The 20,960-nt window shown below is 39.8% G+C and overlaps 1 protein-coding gene across 3 annotated transcripts; it reads right to left on the reverse strand.

Moving 5' to 3' along the window:
• Positions 1 to 544: 544 nt before the first annotated feature.
• On the reverse strand, positions 545 to 17,924 carry LOC118802056 (FH2 domain-containing protein 1-like). Of its 3 annotated transcripts, none has more exons than XM_036562508.1 (13): positions 17,735 to 17,924; positions 17,482 to 17,637; positions 12,963 to 13,378; positions 10,993 to 11,054; positions 8,266 to 8,368; positions 7,828 to 7,913; positions 7,632 to 7,732; positions 6,993 to 7,063; positions 6,214 to 6,321; positions 6,005 to 6,075; positions 5,369 to 5,486; positions 5,130 to 5,294; positions 545 to 3,937 (listed from the first exon to the last, which is right to left on the reverse strand). In XM_036562508.1, the coding sequence occupies exons 3-13, from the start codon at positions 13,359 to 13,361 to the stop codon at positions 2,180 to 2,182; spliced, it is 3,042 nt and encodes a 1,013-aa protein (XP_036418401.1). In that variant the 5' UTR covers positions 13,362 to 13,378; positions 17,482 to 17,637; positions 17,735 to 17,924; the 3' UTR covers positions 545 to 2,179. The 3 variants fall into 3 exon arrangements, with proteins under 3 accessions (XP_036418401.1, XP_036418400.1, XP_036418402.1); XM_036562507.1 differs by having other exon boundaries at positions 17,715 to 17,924; XM_036562509.1 differs by lacking the exons at positions 12,963 to 13,378; positions 17,482 to 17,637; positions 17,735 to 17,924 and adding an exon at positions 11,777 to 12,150.
• Positions 17,925 to 20,960: the final 3,036 nt, after the last annotated feature.

Raw genomic sequence — 20,960 nt, forward strand, 5'->3', positions numbered from 1 at the left:
AATTTGATAAATTTACAGTTTCTTTTTAAAATATAATGTTTTTAGTTTTGTTCCTAAACAACACAACTTCTGAAAAATGCCAAAGTAGGAATGATTTGACAAATGAATTACACATTCTGTCATATTTAATAAATATACATATACAGTCTGTAAAAATGAGTTGACAAACTGATGCAAGAATCACCCGGGGGGCATTTTACCCCAGGTAGAGGGGCATCTTGTCCCAGTAGTGCAGCATGATGCTCCTTTTGAGATGTTCTTTGGTGTGTTATATAAACAGAACTGACTGCTGTTACAGTTTATTTAGTTATATTGTGAATTATCATCCTGTACGTAATAACCTAAATTCTAAAACCTATAATTTAGGTTTATAGTGTTCTTAAGGGGGTCCTCCATTCTCCCTTACTTCAGATTAAATCAAACAAGGGAGTGTAATAGAGCCACAAGGTTAGAAGAAAAGAGCGGTGCGTACTGCATTCAGCTGACAGATTAAAATGGTGTTCATGCATTCAATCCAAATTTCAACAAAAACAGAGTGCACAGCTTTTACTGATAGAAAATGTTTATGAACATTTAGGACACAATGACTTAAGGAGTATGAGAGGGGCCAGATGCTCAAATACATGGGTTTGACCTGCTGTATAAAAATTACACAATGTTCTTACTTATTATCCAAGTACAGTATGACCCAGTGGCCTTCAAACACAGTGTTCGTAGAGTGAAAGTTGTTGAAATGGGAAAAACTTACAAAACAATTTCTAAAATTTGGACCTCCATCAGTATGTCTGTCTTCATAGTAGTTTGTATTTAGGCCTATTGTTTATAATCTTTCCACTTCAGACATCCATCAAAGATCAGTGCAAGACTCACTGTTAGATCCTCAAACAAAGAACTCTACTGAGTAGAGTAGACATCTGCAAGCATCTCTTGCTCTCCGTACTTTCCACACCATAAGAAAAACACTGACCTATAAGAGTGTTAATGGGAGGTTTCTGTGGAGGAAACCACTGTTATTCAGAAAACACTGTTGCATCTCAAGTTTGATAAATAGTATGTGAAAATCAATTTGAATAAGACAGAAAATCAACTCTTTTGTAAATATACACCAGCGGTTCTCAAACTGGTCCCCAGGTACCTCCACACAGTCTAGATTTTTGTTCTAACATAACTTGCAACACATAAAGAGGAAGCAAAAATGCAGATCATCTGGGAATCCCAGAGGACCACAGGTTTGAGAACCAATGAATATACACAATATATACATTGTGGAAAATAAAACAATGCAAACAGCAATCCAGCACCAAAACATTATTCAAGTTGTGAAGCATGGTGGAGTGTGTCCAGTGGTGTAATGCTGCTCTTTTGTCTCAGGGCCGTGGCAGGTTGTAGTCACCGAGAGGCCAGTGAAGTTTTACCAGGAATCAGGCTACTACCACTAACAGCACTCTTCACCTCCATGTTAATGTTAGCCTGCTGAGCACTGTTATCTATGTGGTCTTGAGGATGTTGTTAACTTATCGCCGGTATGCTCTGTGTTCTCTTGTTTTATGACTTATTGCTTCCACTTGTTTTACTATGCCTTTACATTTTTTGTCAGCAGTTAACAAGTGCCTAGTTTGACTTGATGTTATAATTATCTTTAACCTGACTACCATGAGCATAATTTTGTTTTGAAAAAAATCTTGTTTGGTGGGGACAATGATGAGGGCTTGGCAGAAGATGAATGTTGCATGATCAGTGAGAATCAGGTTCCTAGTGGTGACCCTGCTATATGTGTCAGTTTTGTCACGTCAATTTAACAATCTGTAACCACCAGAGATCTATTTCTGCAGGGTCATAGAGACATTAGAAAGATTTTCTGCTGACAACTCTATCAAGGACAGTGTGTGTCAAGTCTCAGTGTCAGACAAAACTGGACATTTCAATAAGTGGTGGGAACATGTCTCCAACATGCTTAGCATAAATCATGCCTATGCTGCCTAATGCCATAATTTACCAAGCACTGTTTTGTGTAGTGTTACTGAATTTAATTACAATACAGCTATGTATGAGGCCTGTATGACCTGAGAAGCTATTTGGTAATAATTATTCAGATGGGCCCACTTAGTGGCTTGGGCATCTGGACAGGCACCCATCAAACTCATGGAATAATCCTAGCCTGACCTGTATAAGCTCTCCCTTATCTCCAGGCAGGTCTGTGGGGCTTGTCCTGAGAGTCTCGGGAAAAGGCTGATTTATCAAAGGGACTAGCAGTGTTCTTTTTGACGTGGCCAGCAGAAGGTGTCAGCCGAACACTTTTGGCTCTAGTGGGCATGCTTGGTAGGATCACTTTACTTGGTGAGGTCACTCCACTTTGTGCCAGTCTGAGGGACGTTGCACGATTCAGTGAAGGTCCTTTTGATGTGGTTGCTAAGGTGCCATGCTTGACAGGTAGGTTGCCAGGGGTGACAGCAGCGCTGCGTGTTGCGGAGGCCACAGTGCCCTGAGCGAAGTGGGGGGCATGGCTGTGGGTGGAGTTTTGTTGGGTGGGTGGAGCTACATTGCCCCCAGCCTGAGCGAGAGCGCGCAGTGTGGAGCGACACATCTTCTCCTCCGGTGGAGATTTCTGCTGAACCATGGCCTTCTTCACAGATGACCTTTGCATGGATGCCTTTTTCATGGATGACTTCTGCATGGATGACCTCTGCTCAGATGACTTTACAGATGGCCTCTGCTCAGATGACTTTACAGATGATCTCTGCTCAGATGACTTTACAGATGAGCTTTGCTCAGATGATGTCACAAATGATCTCTGCTCAGATGACTTCAGGGATGACCTCTGCATAGATGACCTGTGCTCAGATGACCTCCGCAGGGATGTCCTTTGAGCTGGTGGGGTGTTGGAGGGGATATGGACTGCCGAGGCTCTAGAGACCTGTGGGTTTCGGCTGAGAGGAATGACCTTCCTCATGCTCTGAGTCTCAGAAGGGTTGAGAGTCCGCACAGGATGAAGAGGACGGGTCTTAGTGGATGATGAAGGTTTAGAAGAAGAAGATTTTGGTAGGACTACAGCTGGTTTGGGGGTGGACATTGTTTTAGGTGCTCTTCCGGATGTTTTGCTAGGTAACCTTCTATCTTCTGGACTTGCAGACTGTCTCAAAGGTTTCTCTTCTCCTTCAGTGCTGGTGGTGATGTAAGATCCAGGTGCCTCATTGCTAGATTCTAATGATAACTGATGTGTGGGTTTAGGTTCTGACGTGTGATTGGTGGACTCTATGGAATCCCTCATTGAATTTAATGCTGATTGGTCAGTGAGGAATTCAGTAGGTGAGGCAGGGGGAGAGTTGCTGCATGCCAAGGTGTGTTCTTCCTCATCTGGCTTCTCTGATTGTTTGGGGCTGACATTCATCTCTGACCCATCTGTAGTTGCTGTGGGTTTTTCAACAGGGTTCTGGGGTTCCTCACAGCCTCCCCTGCTCTCAATTTCAGGATTCACCTCATTCTCTGTCACATTAAGGTTAGCCTGGTTGGGTTCCTGGAGGTCATATTCTAGAGTGGGGGTGTTGCCATGGTGACGATCAGGTAAGGGATCAAAGTTGAAGGCTTGCAGAGCCGGCACCAGCGTGTGTGTTTCCACTTGAATAGTCATCTCTGGCGAACGTGCGACAGTTTGTGTGTCTGACTCAGTATGGTCAGTGTTGCCATCGCTGAGCTGTTGCCGTGAGCGACGGAGGCTCCCAAGCTGCCCCAGAGGACTCTGGGGGCTGATGGGGTGGGGCCTGAGAAGACCTAAAAGCCCTTCTCTCTTCAGAGCTGCCTGCACGTCAGTCTCACTCCTGCACCGAGAGCCAAACACTCCACCCAGTTTATCAAGTCCTGCCCATGAACCGCGCTTCACCTCCAGATCCTTTAAACGCTTCAGTCGAGACTCCGCCCTCATTTCTCGCTCCACATTGTCCTAGAAAGAAGATGTTGTGGTTAAGGTTTTAGTGTTATGGATTAAACAAGGATGTTGGATTTGGCCTGCCAGAAAGTTACTCTAACTCCACCCCAAACATATTTGTATGCTGTTTGTAGTTTAGAACAAACATACTTCTTAAGATAGATAATTATTCTTTTCTTTTCCTTTTAAATATTTTTAAACAACATTTTTGAAACCTAACTTTATTTCTACATTGTTTTGTGTTTTTGGTCTTTGGCCCACCACAAACAGTGACCCACCAAGACAATTTTTATGGGTAGTGGATAGTGGTTAGGAATTAGGGAACAGGGATTAGGGGTTAGGGGTTAGTGATTGTGAAAAGGGATTAGGAGTTAGGTGAACGGGGATAGGGGTTAGGAATTAGGGCATAAGGAATAGGGGTTAGGGGATGGGGGTTTAAGAATTAGGGAACAAGGGTTAAGAATTAGGAGTTGGGGTTAGGGCATGGGGGATAAGAATTAGGGAATAGATATTGTACAATATGAGTTAGTTGTGGGTTTTTTTTTTTCAGAGCTAAGCATCACCTTTAGCTAAAACTGAATTTAGTGGCATCTTAAAACAGTTGAAACACCTACACAAATTAATCTGCACTCAATTCCGTTACGATTTTTTACTAAATTAAAGTTTTTATTTGTACTAAAATGCAAACTAACTTACAAGTGAAAATTAGTTTGATTTAGAGATGGGCAGTGATGTTTTCTGCAGTCATTCTCTTCAAAATTCACTTCTGTCTGTTTTTTTTTTTTTAATTATGTTTTTTTTATTTTTTTAAATTATGTTTAATTATGTGAACAACAGCAATGGATGTGACCCTTAGCCATTAGTGCTACCTGAGGTCAGCTGCAGGGTCAAAGGATTTAATGATTCCTCCTCCACTTTTGTTTATGGCAATACATCAGATGAAGTCTTTGAATCTCCACAAGCTCTCCAAAAATGGGATTGTGTCATTAATATGAAGTTTTAAATGGTTGTTATTTAAGAGTGGAGTGCTGGAGAAGTGATTTTTTTAACAAAGCTGGAAACCACTGAGCTTTCTGCAGATTCACTAGGTTAACTAGAGAAGGTAACAGCTCACAATATGTTCTTATATCTGAATCATCAGAGGAAATTCACACAAAGAACAACATTTTATCAAGTGATAAACAAGTGTGTGTTACAGTGTGTTTACCTGTACAGCTTTTCTGAACTTGGAGCAGAAGTGTTGGAAAATGTTAAAACACTCATCTAGTTTGAAAGTTTCTTTGTCTTCACAGAAAAAATCAATCATATTGTCTCCTTCCCTCTGCAGCTCAGCCCTGCTGTTATTAACTTCAGCAACAGTGACAGCAGCACTCTGCAACAGATAAACATACACATACATAAAAACACAGATACACACACTGAACACACACACACACACACACACACCTGCAAGAATGTGTTGAGTTGCTGTAGAAGGTCAACATCGCTCTGAATATTCTCTTGTATGTGGCTGATTCTTCTGCTCAGATTCTCCAGCTCCTCATCCAAACTCTCCACACTCACTCTGTGCCAAGGGGACGGAGAGGCATGTATTGAGGGTAAATCAGCTGTCGGTCATGACATTATTAGTATGATTGATACAGATTTTAATGCCTGATAAAATCTGACTACTATAATAACCACAAAGAAAGTGTGTGGGGTGAGGACGGGTTCACCGACTTTTCAGAATAAAGTTCCTGACCCCCTTCCTAACTTTTCATTGTTTTCATTGTTTGTGTCCATTGTTTGCCTCTAAAGTAAGCTGCTTACAGCCTATCACCCTTGTGGCTCATCTGGGGTCATCAAGAGTTGTATGTTGTAACTCAATGTAATCCCTTGCACTCCCTTTGTTGGTTAACAAAGAACACCACTGAGTAATCCCGTGCATAACAGGGACTCCACTTTGAATAATCCACTGCACTCCCCCCTATGTCTCCTGTTTAGTAGGTTTCTATCTGTACCCATGAAGCGTGTGATTGGGGTCCTTTATCTGTATACCTCTGTAGACCTCTATATTGGTTACTGGTTAGTGGTTGTTCTCACCGTGTTGCCCTTTCAATGTGCAGGAGCCTTTCAGGAAACATTAGCAGCTGGTCATCTTTCTTCTGAGCCTCCTGAGGACACACACAAAGTAAATCATATTCTAAAGATAATCACACACTCACATTGTTGTAGTCTTACCAACCTGATCCTATTCACACACACAAGTAATGAAACAAACATACATGCTCTTCACAAACAACTTCACTCACCAAAGCAACGAAGTGCAGCAGGTTCATTCCTGGCTTGTTGGCTTTGGTGTCGGCCAGAGAGAGAAGAGAGGACAGTTTAAACCCTACAGCATTCGCTCCATAACCACCCTGAGAGGGAGAGATAGAGTTCAACCCTTTCAACTCCTTGAGACCACCGGTGGTTCCAAAACACACTGTCATATTCTTCATAACTTTCATATTTCATAAGCTAAATTCAAAGTTTGGGTGTCCTATGAGAGCTGTAACTGTCTTCTTTCCAGTCAAATAGATGGATAATGTAATTATAATTATAATAATGGTGGGTAATGTAATTATAATTATAACATCCAAATATATATATAGGATATTATTAATTATAATAATAAACCCTTGTAATTAAGAAGCTGAACTCACAATTTTTTTCTACTGAAAGTCGACCCATTTTTCCACAAATCTGGGCTATAAACTATAAATAGATGGTGTCTCTTCAGTGATCTGCTCTGTAAAAATTATTTGGCTTTCAGCAGTAAATTGTAAGCATAAAGTAATATGTTTATGATCATAAAACACATGTTCTGTTAATTAGAGGGAAACCTTTACAAAAAATAAATAAATAAAATTTACATTTATTTCATGCAGTTACTGAATAATTTGCCTTACGATTTGGTCATGTAAATTCAGATGGAAAAACCAAAATATGCCCTGGAGAATAAGAGGTTAAACCCTAAAGCATTTGCGCCATAACTACTCTGAGAGAGAGAGTCTGAAAGAGAGAGAGAAGAAAGAGAAAGACAGCTTACTGCGTTCATGATGTTTCCTGCTTCCAGAACCAAGTGCAGAATGGAATGAAGCTCCACACAGCTCAGCAACTCTACGACATTCAACATTAGTCACACAGTTACAATGACTTAGAGGTTTTATTTTACTTTTTAACTCTGAATTCACATCCAAGGAAAGTAGCTTACATGATAACAACAGTTGTCACATGATAACATCATGTAAAACCAAACTAAAGGCATGAATAAAGTGATGAAGATGAGGAGTATGAATGTGTGATGGAATTCACGATGTACAACAGACATGTCAGAAATGAGATCATAACTGAGAGAATTTGTCAAATAGTTCAGACAAACTGAGCTATTCAACTGTGTGGCCAGAAATGTTAAGATCTGTATTTTAAAAGCATAGAGTGTAGCAGAAGCTGCAAAATGTAGATCTTAACTTGAAGTCTGCTGAAAAGTTCTGACCACAATTGAACAGTAAATGATACAAGCTGTTGTGGAAGGACTGGAGTCTAGCAGTGACGATGTGACAACATTAATGGAGAGAGAAAATGGAAAGGAGAGGATGAAGTGATGGAAAGATCATTAAAAAGAAGATTAGACGAGCTGAAGGTGAAACAGAAAAAGAGAGATTATAAGTAAGTAAATGCTGATCACCTCTGGCGGCAGAGTGAAGGGTGGAAATGTCTTTCTTTAGAGATGAGCAGAGAAGATCAAACTCTTCCTTTAGCAGCATTGACTCTATGCGTACTTTAAACCTGCACACAGACACACAGTGATATACTTATAGTAGAAAGACTATATTTATAGATAGACTATTATATTTCCCAGATAAGCATGGGTGTGTGTGTACCTGGGTAAGGCAGTGAGCTGGTACATGAAGGAGTCGGCCACAGCCAGCTGTGATGGATCTCCTCCGAATGCTTGCAGCTTCTCCACCTGTCAGTCCGACAAGAAATGCATTAACGAACAACTCAAACTACTGTTGACGTATTTACATTCACAACAAGAACTGAAAGCAACCAACCAAAGTAGTTTGACTGATCAAACTAGGTAAATGTGTTTATTGGACTTTCAACAGGGTAATAACTTCAGTCAATGTTAGAACAAAAGATTGCAGAAATGAGCACAATAAAGTTGCTCAGGCTCCATTTTGTTTGTTTACTGTGCACATCACTATTTCAACAACACAGCCTTGAAATAATAATTATAGTGTAGTGTGAGCAGGACGGCCACTGTGGAACTTCGCAAGTTGTACAGTGTCCACAGTGAGACAGTAAGAACGTTTCACCTCATCAGACTCTGGCAGAAGCTTGAGCAGCTCTCTGAGAGGCTCTGGCCCAAATGCATCACTGTTACCATGGAGAATATCTTCTATGATGGATTGGTTGGATCTGAGGACACAAACACATAGAAACTAAAGCAAGATGTTAATAAACAAGAGTTCACTCATTTTAAAGGAAAACCTTCAGTCTGTCAGCACACTGTTCCAAACAGACACTCACGGGAGAACTATGGATAAATCAACCAGCAGAAAAATAACAAAAGCAGCAGCATGGTGGCGCTCCAGTTCCCCTCGAGAGCCTCCACTGTGAAAAGAATCCACAAGCTGTACGAACGAGAGCAACAGGCCACAATCGTGGAGGAGCTGAACCACTGAGTGTATGGGTGATACAGTATATTGCCAAAAGTATGTGGACACCTGACTATAACACCCATTCTACTGCCAGTGTTTGTTCATGGAGATTGCAAGGCTATGTGCTTGATTTTATACACCTGTTAGAGGGGGTGTGGCTGAAACATCTGAACTCAATAGTAAGAGGGGGTCTTATCCTCACTGCACCTCTGACCAGACCATGGCCAAGCTCTGGAACGTTTTTATGGATGAATCATTTTGCTCAAGAAGGATCTTCACTCTATTTTAGTTCTATCTGAGGTAACAAAGGCTGCCCACAACATGGTCCAACGATAATACCACATTGATGTGTGTGCTGTCTATTGAATTGTATATAAACTGTTGTGTCCAGCCCTGTTATTGCATTCTTTCTGTTTTTTTATTATGTTTACTTACAATCCTAGCCTTACATCTGCTATGGCTGCCCAGCTTGAGACGGCATAACGCCGGTTTCTGATTCTTCTCTTCCTGTCCTGCTGTATTCACCATATTTTAGAGTAACTACTTTTATCCACTTCAATTTAGCAGATGTGTACATTAGTGCTCGACAGTGGTTGGTAGACTGCCAAGAAGTGTCCCAAACTCCTCCTTCCTATCTAACTATATACATTCCCAATTTTTCTTTATGTTATCAATCACAAAGGTTTTGCATCCACCACCTCCTGGTCTCTTCCCTTTTCCTCCTCAACTCTGTTATTTCAATTCTTCACTGAATATGGGGTCTAATTTCTCAGAGATGATCCAGAACTGCAGCCTAATTTCTGAGTTTTTTCTTATATATTATTGCATCTATTCCTCAAACTGACCAACAAAGGCACGATCTATACTCACAAAGCTGTACTTTGTTTAACATTTTTTTATTAATGAAACTATGGGACGGTATGAGAATATGGACTTTAATTACATGTAGTTAGCAACTTAATGGAAAAATATATATTATTTACCTAGTTAAGTAATATAAACCAGCACATGGTCAAACATTTACAAAGCTGAAACCAGATAGAAAGTTTAGCACTGATATTAAAAAATAACAATAGCTTAAAGATATCTGATATAATATTCAAATACACACACATTCCTGACTTCACTGACGTGGTCAACCATACAATCCTTCTGGACATCCTCAAAAACCTTGGAATCACTGGCTCTGCGTGGAACTGGTTCAAGTCCTATCTGGAAGGTCGCTCTTATCAGGTAACATGGAGAGGGTCCACATCCTCTCCATGCAGGCTCTCCACTGGTGTCCCACAAGGCTCTGTGCTTGGTCCTCTTCTCTTTCTCTTTACACTAGTTCTCTTGGTGAAGTAATATCCTCTCATGGCTTCTCTTATCACAGGTTTCTAGTCGCATCTCGGCATGTCTGACTGACGTCTCTTCATGGATGGCAGCTCACCACTTGAAGACTGAGCTGCTATTCATTCCTGCAATTACAGGTCCTCATCGTGATCTTGCCATCTCATTCGAGAACTCTCTGATTGTTCCGTCTGTAGAGGCAAGAAGTCTTGTTGTGATTCTGGATGGCCAGAGTTAGGTTCGGCTCATATCGCGAACCTAACTCGGTCATGCAGATTTCCCCTGTTCAACATCCGGATCTGACCCTTCCTCACTCAAGAGGCCACCCAGGTGCTAGTGCAGTCTCTTGTCATCTCAAGGCTTGACTACTGCAACTCGCTCTTGGCTGGTCTTCCAATGCAAGACATCAAGCCTCTGCAACTCATCCAGAATGCAGCAACACGGCTCGTCTTCAGTCTTCCTGAGTTCAGTCATGTCACTCCACTGCTGCACTCCCTTCACTGGCTTCCTGTAGCTACATCAGATTTAAAACCCTGATGCCAACAAAGCCAAAAACAGACCAGCCCCTCCCTACTTGATGGCAATGGTGAAATCTCGAACTGTACCACGAGTCCTTTAAGCTTTGAGTAGAGCTCAGCTCGACTCGCCATCCTTCAAGAAGCGTGGAAGACAAGCATCAAGACTTTTCTCTGTACTGGAGCCCAGGTGGTGGAACAAACTCCCACTGTCTGAACAGCAGAGTCTCTCAAGGTCTTCAAAAACAGACTAAAGACTGTCTCTTTATACAGCACTTAAATGAGCACTGAGTTAAGTATTCATTGTAATATATTGTATTGCGCTGCTGTGTTTATTCTGTTCATTTTTCTCTCTGTATCAACCTGGACTTTTATTTCTAGCAGTATCTGAGCTCAGGACTGTCATTCTCTCAAACCTATTTGTAACTAGTAAAGATACTTTCTCTAAATAGACAAAACACTTTTTGTAAGTCACTCTGGATAAGAGCATCTGCTAAATGATGTAAATGAAAAAGTAAAACATAAACAGACTTACTTCTTAAAGCGTTTGAGGAAAATGGCCACATTCATGCTCCTCTTAGAATCCAGGATGGTAATCTGAAGAAAGAAAAAAAAACACAGTTCAGTTTCTGATCTGCAAACAGACAGACACATTTATAGAGGGGTTTATAGAGGAAAACAAACAAATAAACAAACAAACACAAACAACTGATTGAAATAAACATGTTAAAAAACACTGGTCTAAAGTCTTTTCTTGATCATGTGAAGGGCTGATTGAAACAGATACAGTGAGTAATCATGGACAGAGAGAGTGAACTGGGTCTGATGTCCTGCACAAGCCGTCCTATTTTAAAGGAGAAATCAGCATTCACACCCGATTTTCTCAGTGGACTGAACCGACTAATCCTGCTGCTGTGAGCTGAAATTAAGCCTGTGTTCAGACTTGGTAGGTTTGGTTTCATTCAAAAAAACCCAGATGTGATTGCTCTGTATATTTCATCAGGACAAGAAAGAACACTGCCATTAGAACCCATTGGAACACATGGACATGCATTATCTTTTCTTCATTATGAGCTCTGAATCGGTAATTGTAAAACTGATGTACATGTTCAAAGCCCTTAAAAATATTCAATAAAAAAACATGCATGTGACCACACACATCAATTATGTTATATATTATGTCTCTCTGCCTCTCAGCCTCCCAACCTACCCAGAACCCCGATCCCGATCACATGACCACCAACCCCCCTCACATGACACTCCAACGTTCTGCCTCACCTGACTACTGATCACTCTCACCTATTCGTTGTTATGGTTACCTGTTAGTATATAACCCCAGGCTTTAGCTTAGCTCATTTCGGATATGGACCATACTTTGTTTTCCTCGACCTTGTCTTTTTGCTTTGCCCTCTCAGTATTGTTGTGATTTCTGGTTTAACTCTGTTTCTGTTTTTTGGACATTGCTTTTTGGACTCTCCTCATGATTACTGTTTGGGTATTTTGGATTTTGACCTCGGACTGGCTGACTTTGATTACGGATACTCCCTTTTTGAATCAACAGAGCTGACTACTAATATAAACACACATTAACCCTTAGAGCCCAAGCCATTTCTGGGTATATTTTACTACCTTTACATTCTGGCTCACAGTGAATCCATTTCTGTCTGCAGTATGTTAGTATGGAACCAGAAAATTGTTTTTTAAAATATAGATATTTAAATATGAACCAATTAATGAGTGAGATCTCTTGAAACACATGTTTACAACATATAAGTGCCAACAGGTCTTATAAAGCTCTAAAAAAAAACAAACTAGAGCCTATGTACATAGGTGATTAGCAATTTTTGAGCCTATGTAGCCTAGTTTTGCTTAGACAATTTAAAGTTGGCAACATGTTGTTGAGAAATCACTCAGCAGTCTTCTTTTCTACTGAAGTCTCAATAATCAAATCTCTCTACGATAGGTGATCAACTTTTGGCAATCACATTAATGAAATGAGAACGGGTCACCGTGGTGCCTGCAGTGGTCTAAAGTTTGAAAGAAGGTTTATCCCTCAGGTAGAATTGTTATTTACTGGCAGGTGCACCTGAAATCTGATATGAGATGAATTCAAAGACTCAAACACTTTCAGTAATGTGGAGGAAGAGGAAATGTGTGTAGATAGAGAGTTTGCCACACAGATTGATAGAGAGGTATTCTTGTCTTATATGGACTGGTTTTATATTTGGAAGCCAGCAGTAAGGTGCATTGCCTCTATCAGCCTCGTGTCAGTTTAGTTCAGTACAGCCAGAGACCTGCAGTACATGCACAGCCTTCTTTTAAACAGCTTCAACAGGTTAGTTCATGGAATGATCCAAAGCACTCAAAATACTCATCTTTACCTTCCCTGTGTTTTTCTCATGTTTGGTTGCAAGTTTGATTAGGGTAGCAATTAGAACAAGAATGAATCTGAGCTAATGGGAGTCATGGGGTAAGAATTATACGATTGTACTGAAATGCACCCACCTCTTTTTTGGGTTCCTGTACAGATCCATGTGACTGGCTGCTCCTCCTGCTGGCCATCGTTGGTGATCGTGTATTATCATGTTGTCCGAACAGCTCCTCAATGGTCTTTACATCAATGTGGAACATGTGTTTCCCAGCTGCCCGGCCGAGCGTCCATAGGTTGGGTTCTCCGCGCTGATGGATGCGCTCCTCAGGAATGGGCTTCCAGTAGAAACTCCGTACCCTGCGCCTCCGCTGGCCTGAGCCTGGCAGGGGAGGTGGGGGAGGAGGCACATCTTGGACAGGGGCACTGATGGGGGTGTGTTCAGAGACTGAGGGAGGAGGGGCCATTACAACGGAAGCGGTTCCACCTTCCTCCTCCCAGTTCTGCTTCTCATCGGCCTGTGAGATGAAGCTCATCACATCATGGAGTATGACTGGATAAGAGAAAAAATGGACCAAATCAGAAAATGAACGACACCAAAACAGCCACAGTGTGGTCTCATGACCTTCTGCTGCCTGCAGTCCCCAAAGAAAACAGCACAGCAGCCAAATGCAGCCACACAGAGCTCACAAGACAGGGGACCCTGCAAGAAGAACACATGCAGAAGAACAGCTTCAAAGCTCCTTGGCATAGATTTAACAAGTCTCTGAAATCTCCTATAGACGTTCAACTGGGTTGAGATCTGGATGAAATTATATATAATTAAAAATATTAGAAGTTTCAAAGAGAAAGTAATAGAGAAAAACTTGAAGCTGCTGGATCCTTTTAAACTGTTCTTATTCATGCTTATGCCCTAATCATAATTATATGCCTCATTCATTACACATGAAAGTAATCTTATTTACACACTCAAATCATTAGCTAAAGCAGTTAACCATAAACCTGCCCCATACAATGGTTTGTCAGTTCAACTTAAAACAATAACTACATGATGGTAACAAGTAACTGATTTCAGTAAATTCAAATAAATACTTTATAAAAGTGTTAGTTTTGATGAAAGAACCAATATTGTGTATCCATTCAAATCTTAAAAATACTTCAAGTCAACTTCAAATTCACAGTAAGTGATCTGTCCTCCTTCCAGAGCTATGTAGATTGCTTGTTATCTGATCACAGAGGAGCATTTAATAAATCCTGTAGTACAGTATTGGCTACAAAATGTCAGGGCAGGGCACGGCAGGGGTCAGGGGAACGCTGCCTGTTTGACTTCTGTCTGTTTCTAAATGTAAACAGCGAATGTTCAGTCCTTATATGGAGTCCTGCAAGGCTCTGTTATAGGGCCATCAATGAATAAACCATTAGTCTCCATTGCAGTGTTGATGACGCAGGCTGTGTGTATCAGCTGATGTAGATAAGACTCCAAGAACAAGAACTGTGTAAAGGATATTAACCACTGGATGCTGAATAACTTCCTCCTACTTAATTCAGACTAGATAGAAGAGCATCAAGAGTATCTGTATCTGTCAAAAACCGTAGTGTCAGAGGTTATGAATTAAATAAGATATTAAAATGTCTGCTTGCAGTTCACACCACCTCCACTCTGCTTTAAATACTGAAAAGATACAGAGAGTGATGTGATGCACATACAGTCTGAACCTTAATGTAAATCCTATGTGTAAATCATTTTTGTGTCTGAAAGTCAGGTTGATGGAACCATGCTACTGGGCAGTTTTTTGTTTTTTGTTGTGTTGGCAAAACAAAGCTTTCTGAAGCAGTAAAGCTTTCCTTTAAATGTTATTGGACAAGAGTTCATTATTGGAAGCATTTAAAAAGCAGTGCACATTAATGACACCTGGTGGTTTAAACCTGGTTGTGAACAGCAGCTATAAATCCACTTTTTCCAAGGGATATTAAAGTTAAATTCTTTATTTATTAATAATTTAAAAGTAAGCAATTCATTTTAAAAAATCAATGAAGGTAATTACTAACAGAAACATGATGCCGGGCAGTAATATGATTTCAAAAAAATGACATCACACTGTAGAAGCTCATGATAGTTTACAGCAAATCTTCCTTAATGCAACATGACAGAACTGTCCAGACGCTCACAGATAGAATCAGAAAAAGAGGCTGTTCTGGTGAAAACGTTATCCAAACTCATCAGAAAACAGGGTGGGTCAAATCTAAAACCGTCCAAAAAGACAATCATAACAAAACAGGCTAACAAGATCAAAAAGGGCAAAGGCAAAAGACAGAGTTGCAATATGCTAACTAAAGTCTGGGCTGTATACACTAACTACTCTATGTCATGTGGAAAAACAAGACAGGTGCAAAATATTATTATACGGGTGAAGGAGACAGACGATTGGCTGTGGATGGTCACGTGATCTCCAAGGTAGTTCTGGGAGTTGGAGTTCACTAGCTGATCAGGTCCAGAGGGATGCACGACACTTGCAAACTTCTGCAGAACATGATTCATGTATAACTTCAACATGTTCTCTCATAGACAAGCTGTGACCTTCACTAATGAAAATTAGTGTTAGGTATTGACTCAAAACCATGGAAACCTGTGCAGGTTCACTTGTTTTGAATCAGTTTCTAGCACCGTGACTAGGATTAAACTTTTAGTGAGGTCTGTTTGTCTCAGACAAACAGACTGAATGTGTACCCTGAAATTGAGGGTGGTGGGTGGAGGGGTTAAATGCCCACTTGTCCTCATGGTTCTGGCAGCCCTGACAAAGTGCACACAGCAAAAACAACTATGTTTAAACTACAATTTACTGTTCAGCTCTAGTGTCTGTGTCTGGATCGGATGGAATTTGACTGTAGAATTCAGTAGAGTGGAGCTACAGCCCTGGTTCCTCATGTAATAGTTCTTCTCCACTGAGCCTCTGCTAACCTATGGGCTGGTGGACTAGTCCAAGGGTGACAGACTGCTGTCCTGGAGGGTTAGTGTCCAGCACAATTTGGTGATTTCCTGCTCTGGTGGACATCAGCTCCCAGGACCCTCAGACTTCTCTAACATACTAACTGTCCTCTCTAACAGATATTTTTTTCAACCTCCTGGTTTTCAGAAGATTAAATATCGAACATGAAATTAGACATCATTCACGCCCACATACAGCAAATATTTACCCTGCACCTGCATAATGACCTCACCTTCGCACTGAACAATACAACACAGCACACCCATATACTACCACACGAACACAATCTCATTCACCCTAACATAATCTACAGCCAGGACTGGGATTAGATACTACCCTTAAATTCAGAATAAAATAATCTACAGCCAGGACTGAGATTAGCTATTATCCTTAACTCCAAAATATATCAGTCTACAGCTGAAACTGGGATTAGGTACTAACCTAATCTCAGAATAAAATAATCTACAGCCAGGACTGAGATTAGCTACTAGCCCTAACTGAAGAATAAATAATCTACAGTCAGGAGTAGCTTTAGCTTTAGTGATTTTATATGAATGGCAGCATGCAGATCCACTCAGCATTGATTGGACATTTGTTAAATAAATGATGTGTGTTATTTCAGCTGAATGTGGAGTTTACTGCATCATGTTGCACAAAGCTTAAATCAAAGGAGCTCAGCTGCAGTAAAGGTTTAATGCGACAGACTTAAATGATGTTTGGGTGCATAAAAAGAAGGATAACCACAAATAGAGGGTGAGCTTCTTCATTAATCCTGTCCATGAAGATCAAGACAAGAATCAAAGCCCTAAGAGTGGTTCCAGCAGAAAGACTCACCACTAATGCTGATACATAAACAGCTGAGTCATTTTCATATTTCTGCTGTGTCCACTATCAGATACTAATACACTGCAGGTGAAGACACGAGTAAAGGAGCCTGATGAACTGGATTTGGTTGAATTAAATGTTTTATATATTCTAAAACTCATATTGATGAATATTAAAAGCATGCTAGACATGCTTCTCTGTTGAGGACATGTTGCTTGCTGGAGAAAGTTTCTGGGGTGGACCCTCCTGGTACAGCTGTGAAATACTAAAGGAAGTACAATTTTCTTGGACTTCTATGTTATATTTACATTTTTCAATTAAAATGGGTCTTTATTTGTGATTGCTATTTTTCCCTCCATGATTTTAGTTATAAAGTTTTCCTTTTGTATTTTTATTAATCAAATTTTAAAGTGAGCGTGAGGATGATGGAGTTTATTATTTAGTGTCTGGTCATTTGACAGCGTCCAGGTCTGTGTCTTTGGTGTAACTGTTTGCAGTGGAGGGTAAAAAAGGCCTAAAGCCATTCTCAAGTGAATGTATCGTTCTGTGAAATAATAACTCCTTTTGAAAAAATCTGATATAAAATCATTTTTAAAAATGAGTAGAAGTGCAAAATTAGCAGTTCAGAAAGCCTCTTAAGTACTGAGTAACTTCTAGAAGAGCAGCAGAAGTTCTTAGAACATCCTGTGTCTATCAGCGGAGGAGCTGAAGTCTGTTAGACTCTAATCTTTTTTGTTGTGTTATTGATCAAAAACCATATTATAAACATTATAAACCACAGAAAGAAAGATGGAGCAGAAAGCAGGACTATCAGAATAGCATGAACAGAGAGCTGTTAACTCACCTTCTTCTGGATCTCCAGCTTTTGTCTCCACACACTCACACACTCTGTCCTCACTGAACACCACAGAGCGTAAGTGTGTGTGTGTGTATGAGAACAGTTCACACCCACAACGTCATGTCATCATCGATGTAGGACTGACCGTCTCACTGACCGCCTCTGTTCATTCACACATAATGATAAGCATCTCAATTAAAACACCTTCACCTCCTCCTTACCGCGCTCACACTGCTCACCTTTACTGTCAGATAAACACCTGTTTACTGTTTCTGTTCTTTAAACTCTCCGGTCTCGCTGTGATCTGACTGCTCACGGTGATCTGACCGTTGACTGTGATCTGACCACTCGCTCTCGTTCTCTCTCTGTATTTACTGAACTCTTTATAAAAGTCTTCATAAAGTTACTGAATGAAGTAAAAGTGTCCGGTTCTTCACAGTAACTGTTGATCTTTCCTCACTGCGAACTTGTGTGTGGTTTACACTGATAACGGCTCAGTCAGTTGGCCACACCCTGCTTCTGTCAACTGTTTGTTTCCTTGGAAACCGTGTCATAATATGATCTCTGCCCACTTTGGTCATGTAGCTCAGGAGGTCAGCTGAGGCTCTCAGGTGAACCCCCAAAAAACAAACTAATAAATAAATGAATAAGCAGAGAAGCTGCACTGTGAAGACGACAGGATGAAGATGAAAGTTTATGCAGTATTGTGTATGAGTGTTTGTGGTGCAGCGTCATTTTAACATTAACCTTATTTTAATATTATTAACGTCATTCACAGCAGCGCAAGACGTCAACACAAACTATAATTAAGTGAAAGTGTGGCTGTGAAAAGTTTACTTAATTAGCACTGCTTTTATCCATCATCTCTCTTATATTTTATTCATCAATTCATTCATAATTCACTTTTACATGATCACATTATTTGTGTTATTGTGCTTATGAGATTGATATATGTAAATGCAATCTGTTCTGATTGGCTGTCCTGTATTGTGACTCATTAAGAAGCAGTCTGGCTTGAAACACTCCTTATTAATTCAATGTGAATAGGCAAGGCTAAACTGCTGTTGGCTGAATGGGTGGGGCTAAACTGCTGTAGGCTGAATGGGTGGAGCTAAACTGCTGTAGATTGAATGGTGGGGCTAAACTTCTGTAGGCTGAATGGAAGAACTAAACTTCTGTAGACTGAATTCAGCCTACATGCATTAACAGAATTAATGCATGCTAAATTAATATCTTTATTAATTTAATATTGAGTACAGCACAGTGTGATATTCAGTTTCAGATTCTGCACCAACTGCCTGTTTGATGGACATGAACTGAAGAGGAGGAAGAGGAGGAAGAGGAGCTCCTAGCTCAAGTATACTGATGTGTACCAGTTCACAGGGTGCTTTGCAGTCATTAAGCTAGTTTAAACTGATATACATTCTTAGAGAAGTGGATTTTGGTCATTTCAGCAATCGATGTTTCAGTGAACAACTTTGCAGTTACTCAAATCAACATTTGAACTGTTTGTCATTCATTTTGGATTATTTGTTCAAACTCCACTGTTTTCTATAGGTCAAGAGGTCAATTTTACATACATCTTTGAATGCTCCTCATCAAGAACCACGATAGAAAGATTCTATCTTCTTTGATAAAAAGTTTGCAAATAAAGTTGTGGTTTTGATCTGTTATTATATTGTTATTTCATATTATGATCTGTCTGCTGAATGTAAATGTGCAGTATTTAACTGTAGCCACTAGAGTGTAGTATTTATTTTAGCCACTAGAGTGCAGTATTTATTTCAGCCACTAGAGAGCCACCTTGTGTGTGAGCCCATTTATTGAACTAGTCAAGTACATTTGTGAACACACTTATTTCACGTGTACTTTATAGAATTAAAATGTCAACAAATAACTTCCAGCCTATCGACTGAAGGACTCAATTTAATCCTCAGATGCTCTTTAACTTTGGTTAGTTTTCCACCAAATCATAATATGCATGTGCTGCCAACAAACCCATGAACATAACATCCACATACAGGGACAGATTTAGTGATTCTGGGGCTCTAGGCAAACAAACAAACAAACAAACAAACTAGAAGGTAATTTGCTTAAAACACACTAAATTATCTTGTTATATAGTGAGATAATTTGGTACAGAATAAAATAGAAATAAAGATTAAATTTTTCTTTTTTTCAGGTAATAAAATAAATTTTATTTATTTATTTATTTATTTTTGAGCAATAAATAATCCCACTACAGTTTGAGAAAAGTAATTAGCAGAGGTGATTTAATTCACAGGCTTACCTGTGGTAATTCAGGGCCTTAGTGGTAAGATTTCCACTCACCTGTGTAAATTTGATGTGACAATAAATATGATTTGATGTGATTTGATTTAAACTTGCTCACATCCGCCAAGCAGCTCCTCAGTGTTTTGTATCTTTGTCACATTAAACTTAAAACAAAAGCCTTGTTTAACACGAAAAACAAGACTGGTCCTGCGATATTTCATAAATGAAAGAGAATGATGAAACATCTAATGGGTGATAACAGAATATGAACCTGAGGTGTGTGAGGTGGACTTTTGATAAATGTAATGAATTAGGCACTGAAGCTAAGGGAGCACAAATGGGTCTGTTGGGTTTATTGTCCTGTGAAAAAGTAGGCAAACATGGAACATGGCTCAAAGTAATGAATTTATTGAAAAGGTGGAGAAGTGATTGTCATTAATCACTGGAAAATATGTGCCTGGATCTCACTTTGATGAAATAAACACTCAACAGCAGTGAATACATTCAGTAGATTATCAAGAGACTTTTAATTAACTGCGTAAATTAAATGTCTTTATAATCTGCTGAATTCAGTTGTGTATTTGGAGTCCAAGTTCATATCTGTAGATGTTTAATCTGAGAGGAACTGAACATGTAACAGGTCTTATACAGACTATGAACACGCTGTTACAGACACAGTGACACCATTGTGTACCTGGAGCTTCACTGGATTAAGTTTCAGTTCAGGTTAATGTTAGGGTTGAGCAATTATCTGTTCACTGTTCTGTACTGATGAGTTCAGTTATTGTAAAATAATCACAGCCATTCACACATTATAAGGTTATGTATTTTAGATAAACTGAATTAATTCAGCTTACAGGCATGTAAATCGATAAATCTGTAGGTCCATCTGCAAACAATCCTGTAGGTCCATTTGCATACAAAAACTAGAAAGTTTGAACATTTCAGTGTGCAGTTATCAACACTACACTGGCTGCCAGTTAAGATTTAGTAGATTAGTACCTTTAATTAAGCCTTTGGTATTTAGTTTTTTCCATTACATAAACGATGTGGATTTGTCAGTTCATGGACATGAAGTAGTATGGCAATCTAAACTTGTAAGTCCATTAAAGAAAAACAATAAGCTAATAGAAAAGCAATAAGACAATATAATAAAAAACAAGCCTTAAAATTAAATACAAGGAAATAAATAAAAATATCTATACAACAAA

This window comes from Colossoma macropomum, unplaced genomic scaffold, assembly GCF_904425465.1.
Source record: "Colossoma macropomum unplaced genomic scaffold, Colossoma_macropomum, whole genome shotgun sequence".
Taxonomy (NCBI): domain Eukaryota; kingdom Metazoa; phylum Chordata; class Actinopteri; order Characiformes; family Serrasalmidae; genus Colossoma; species Colossoma macropomum.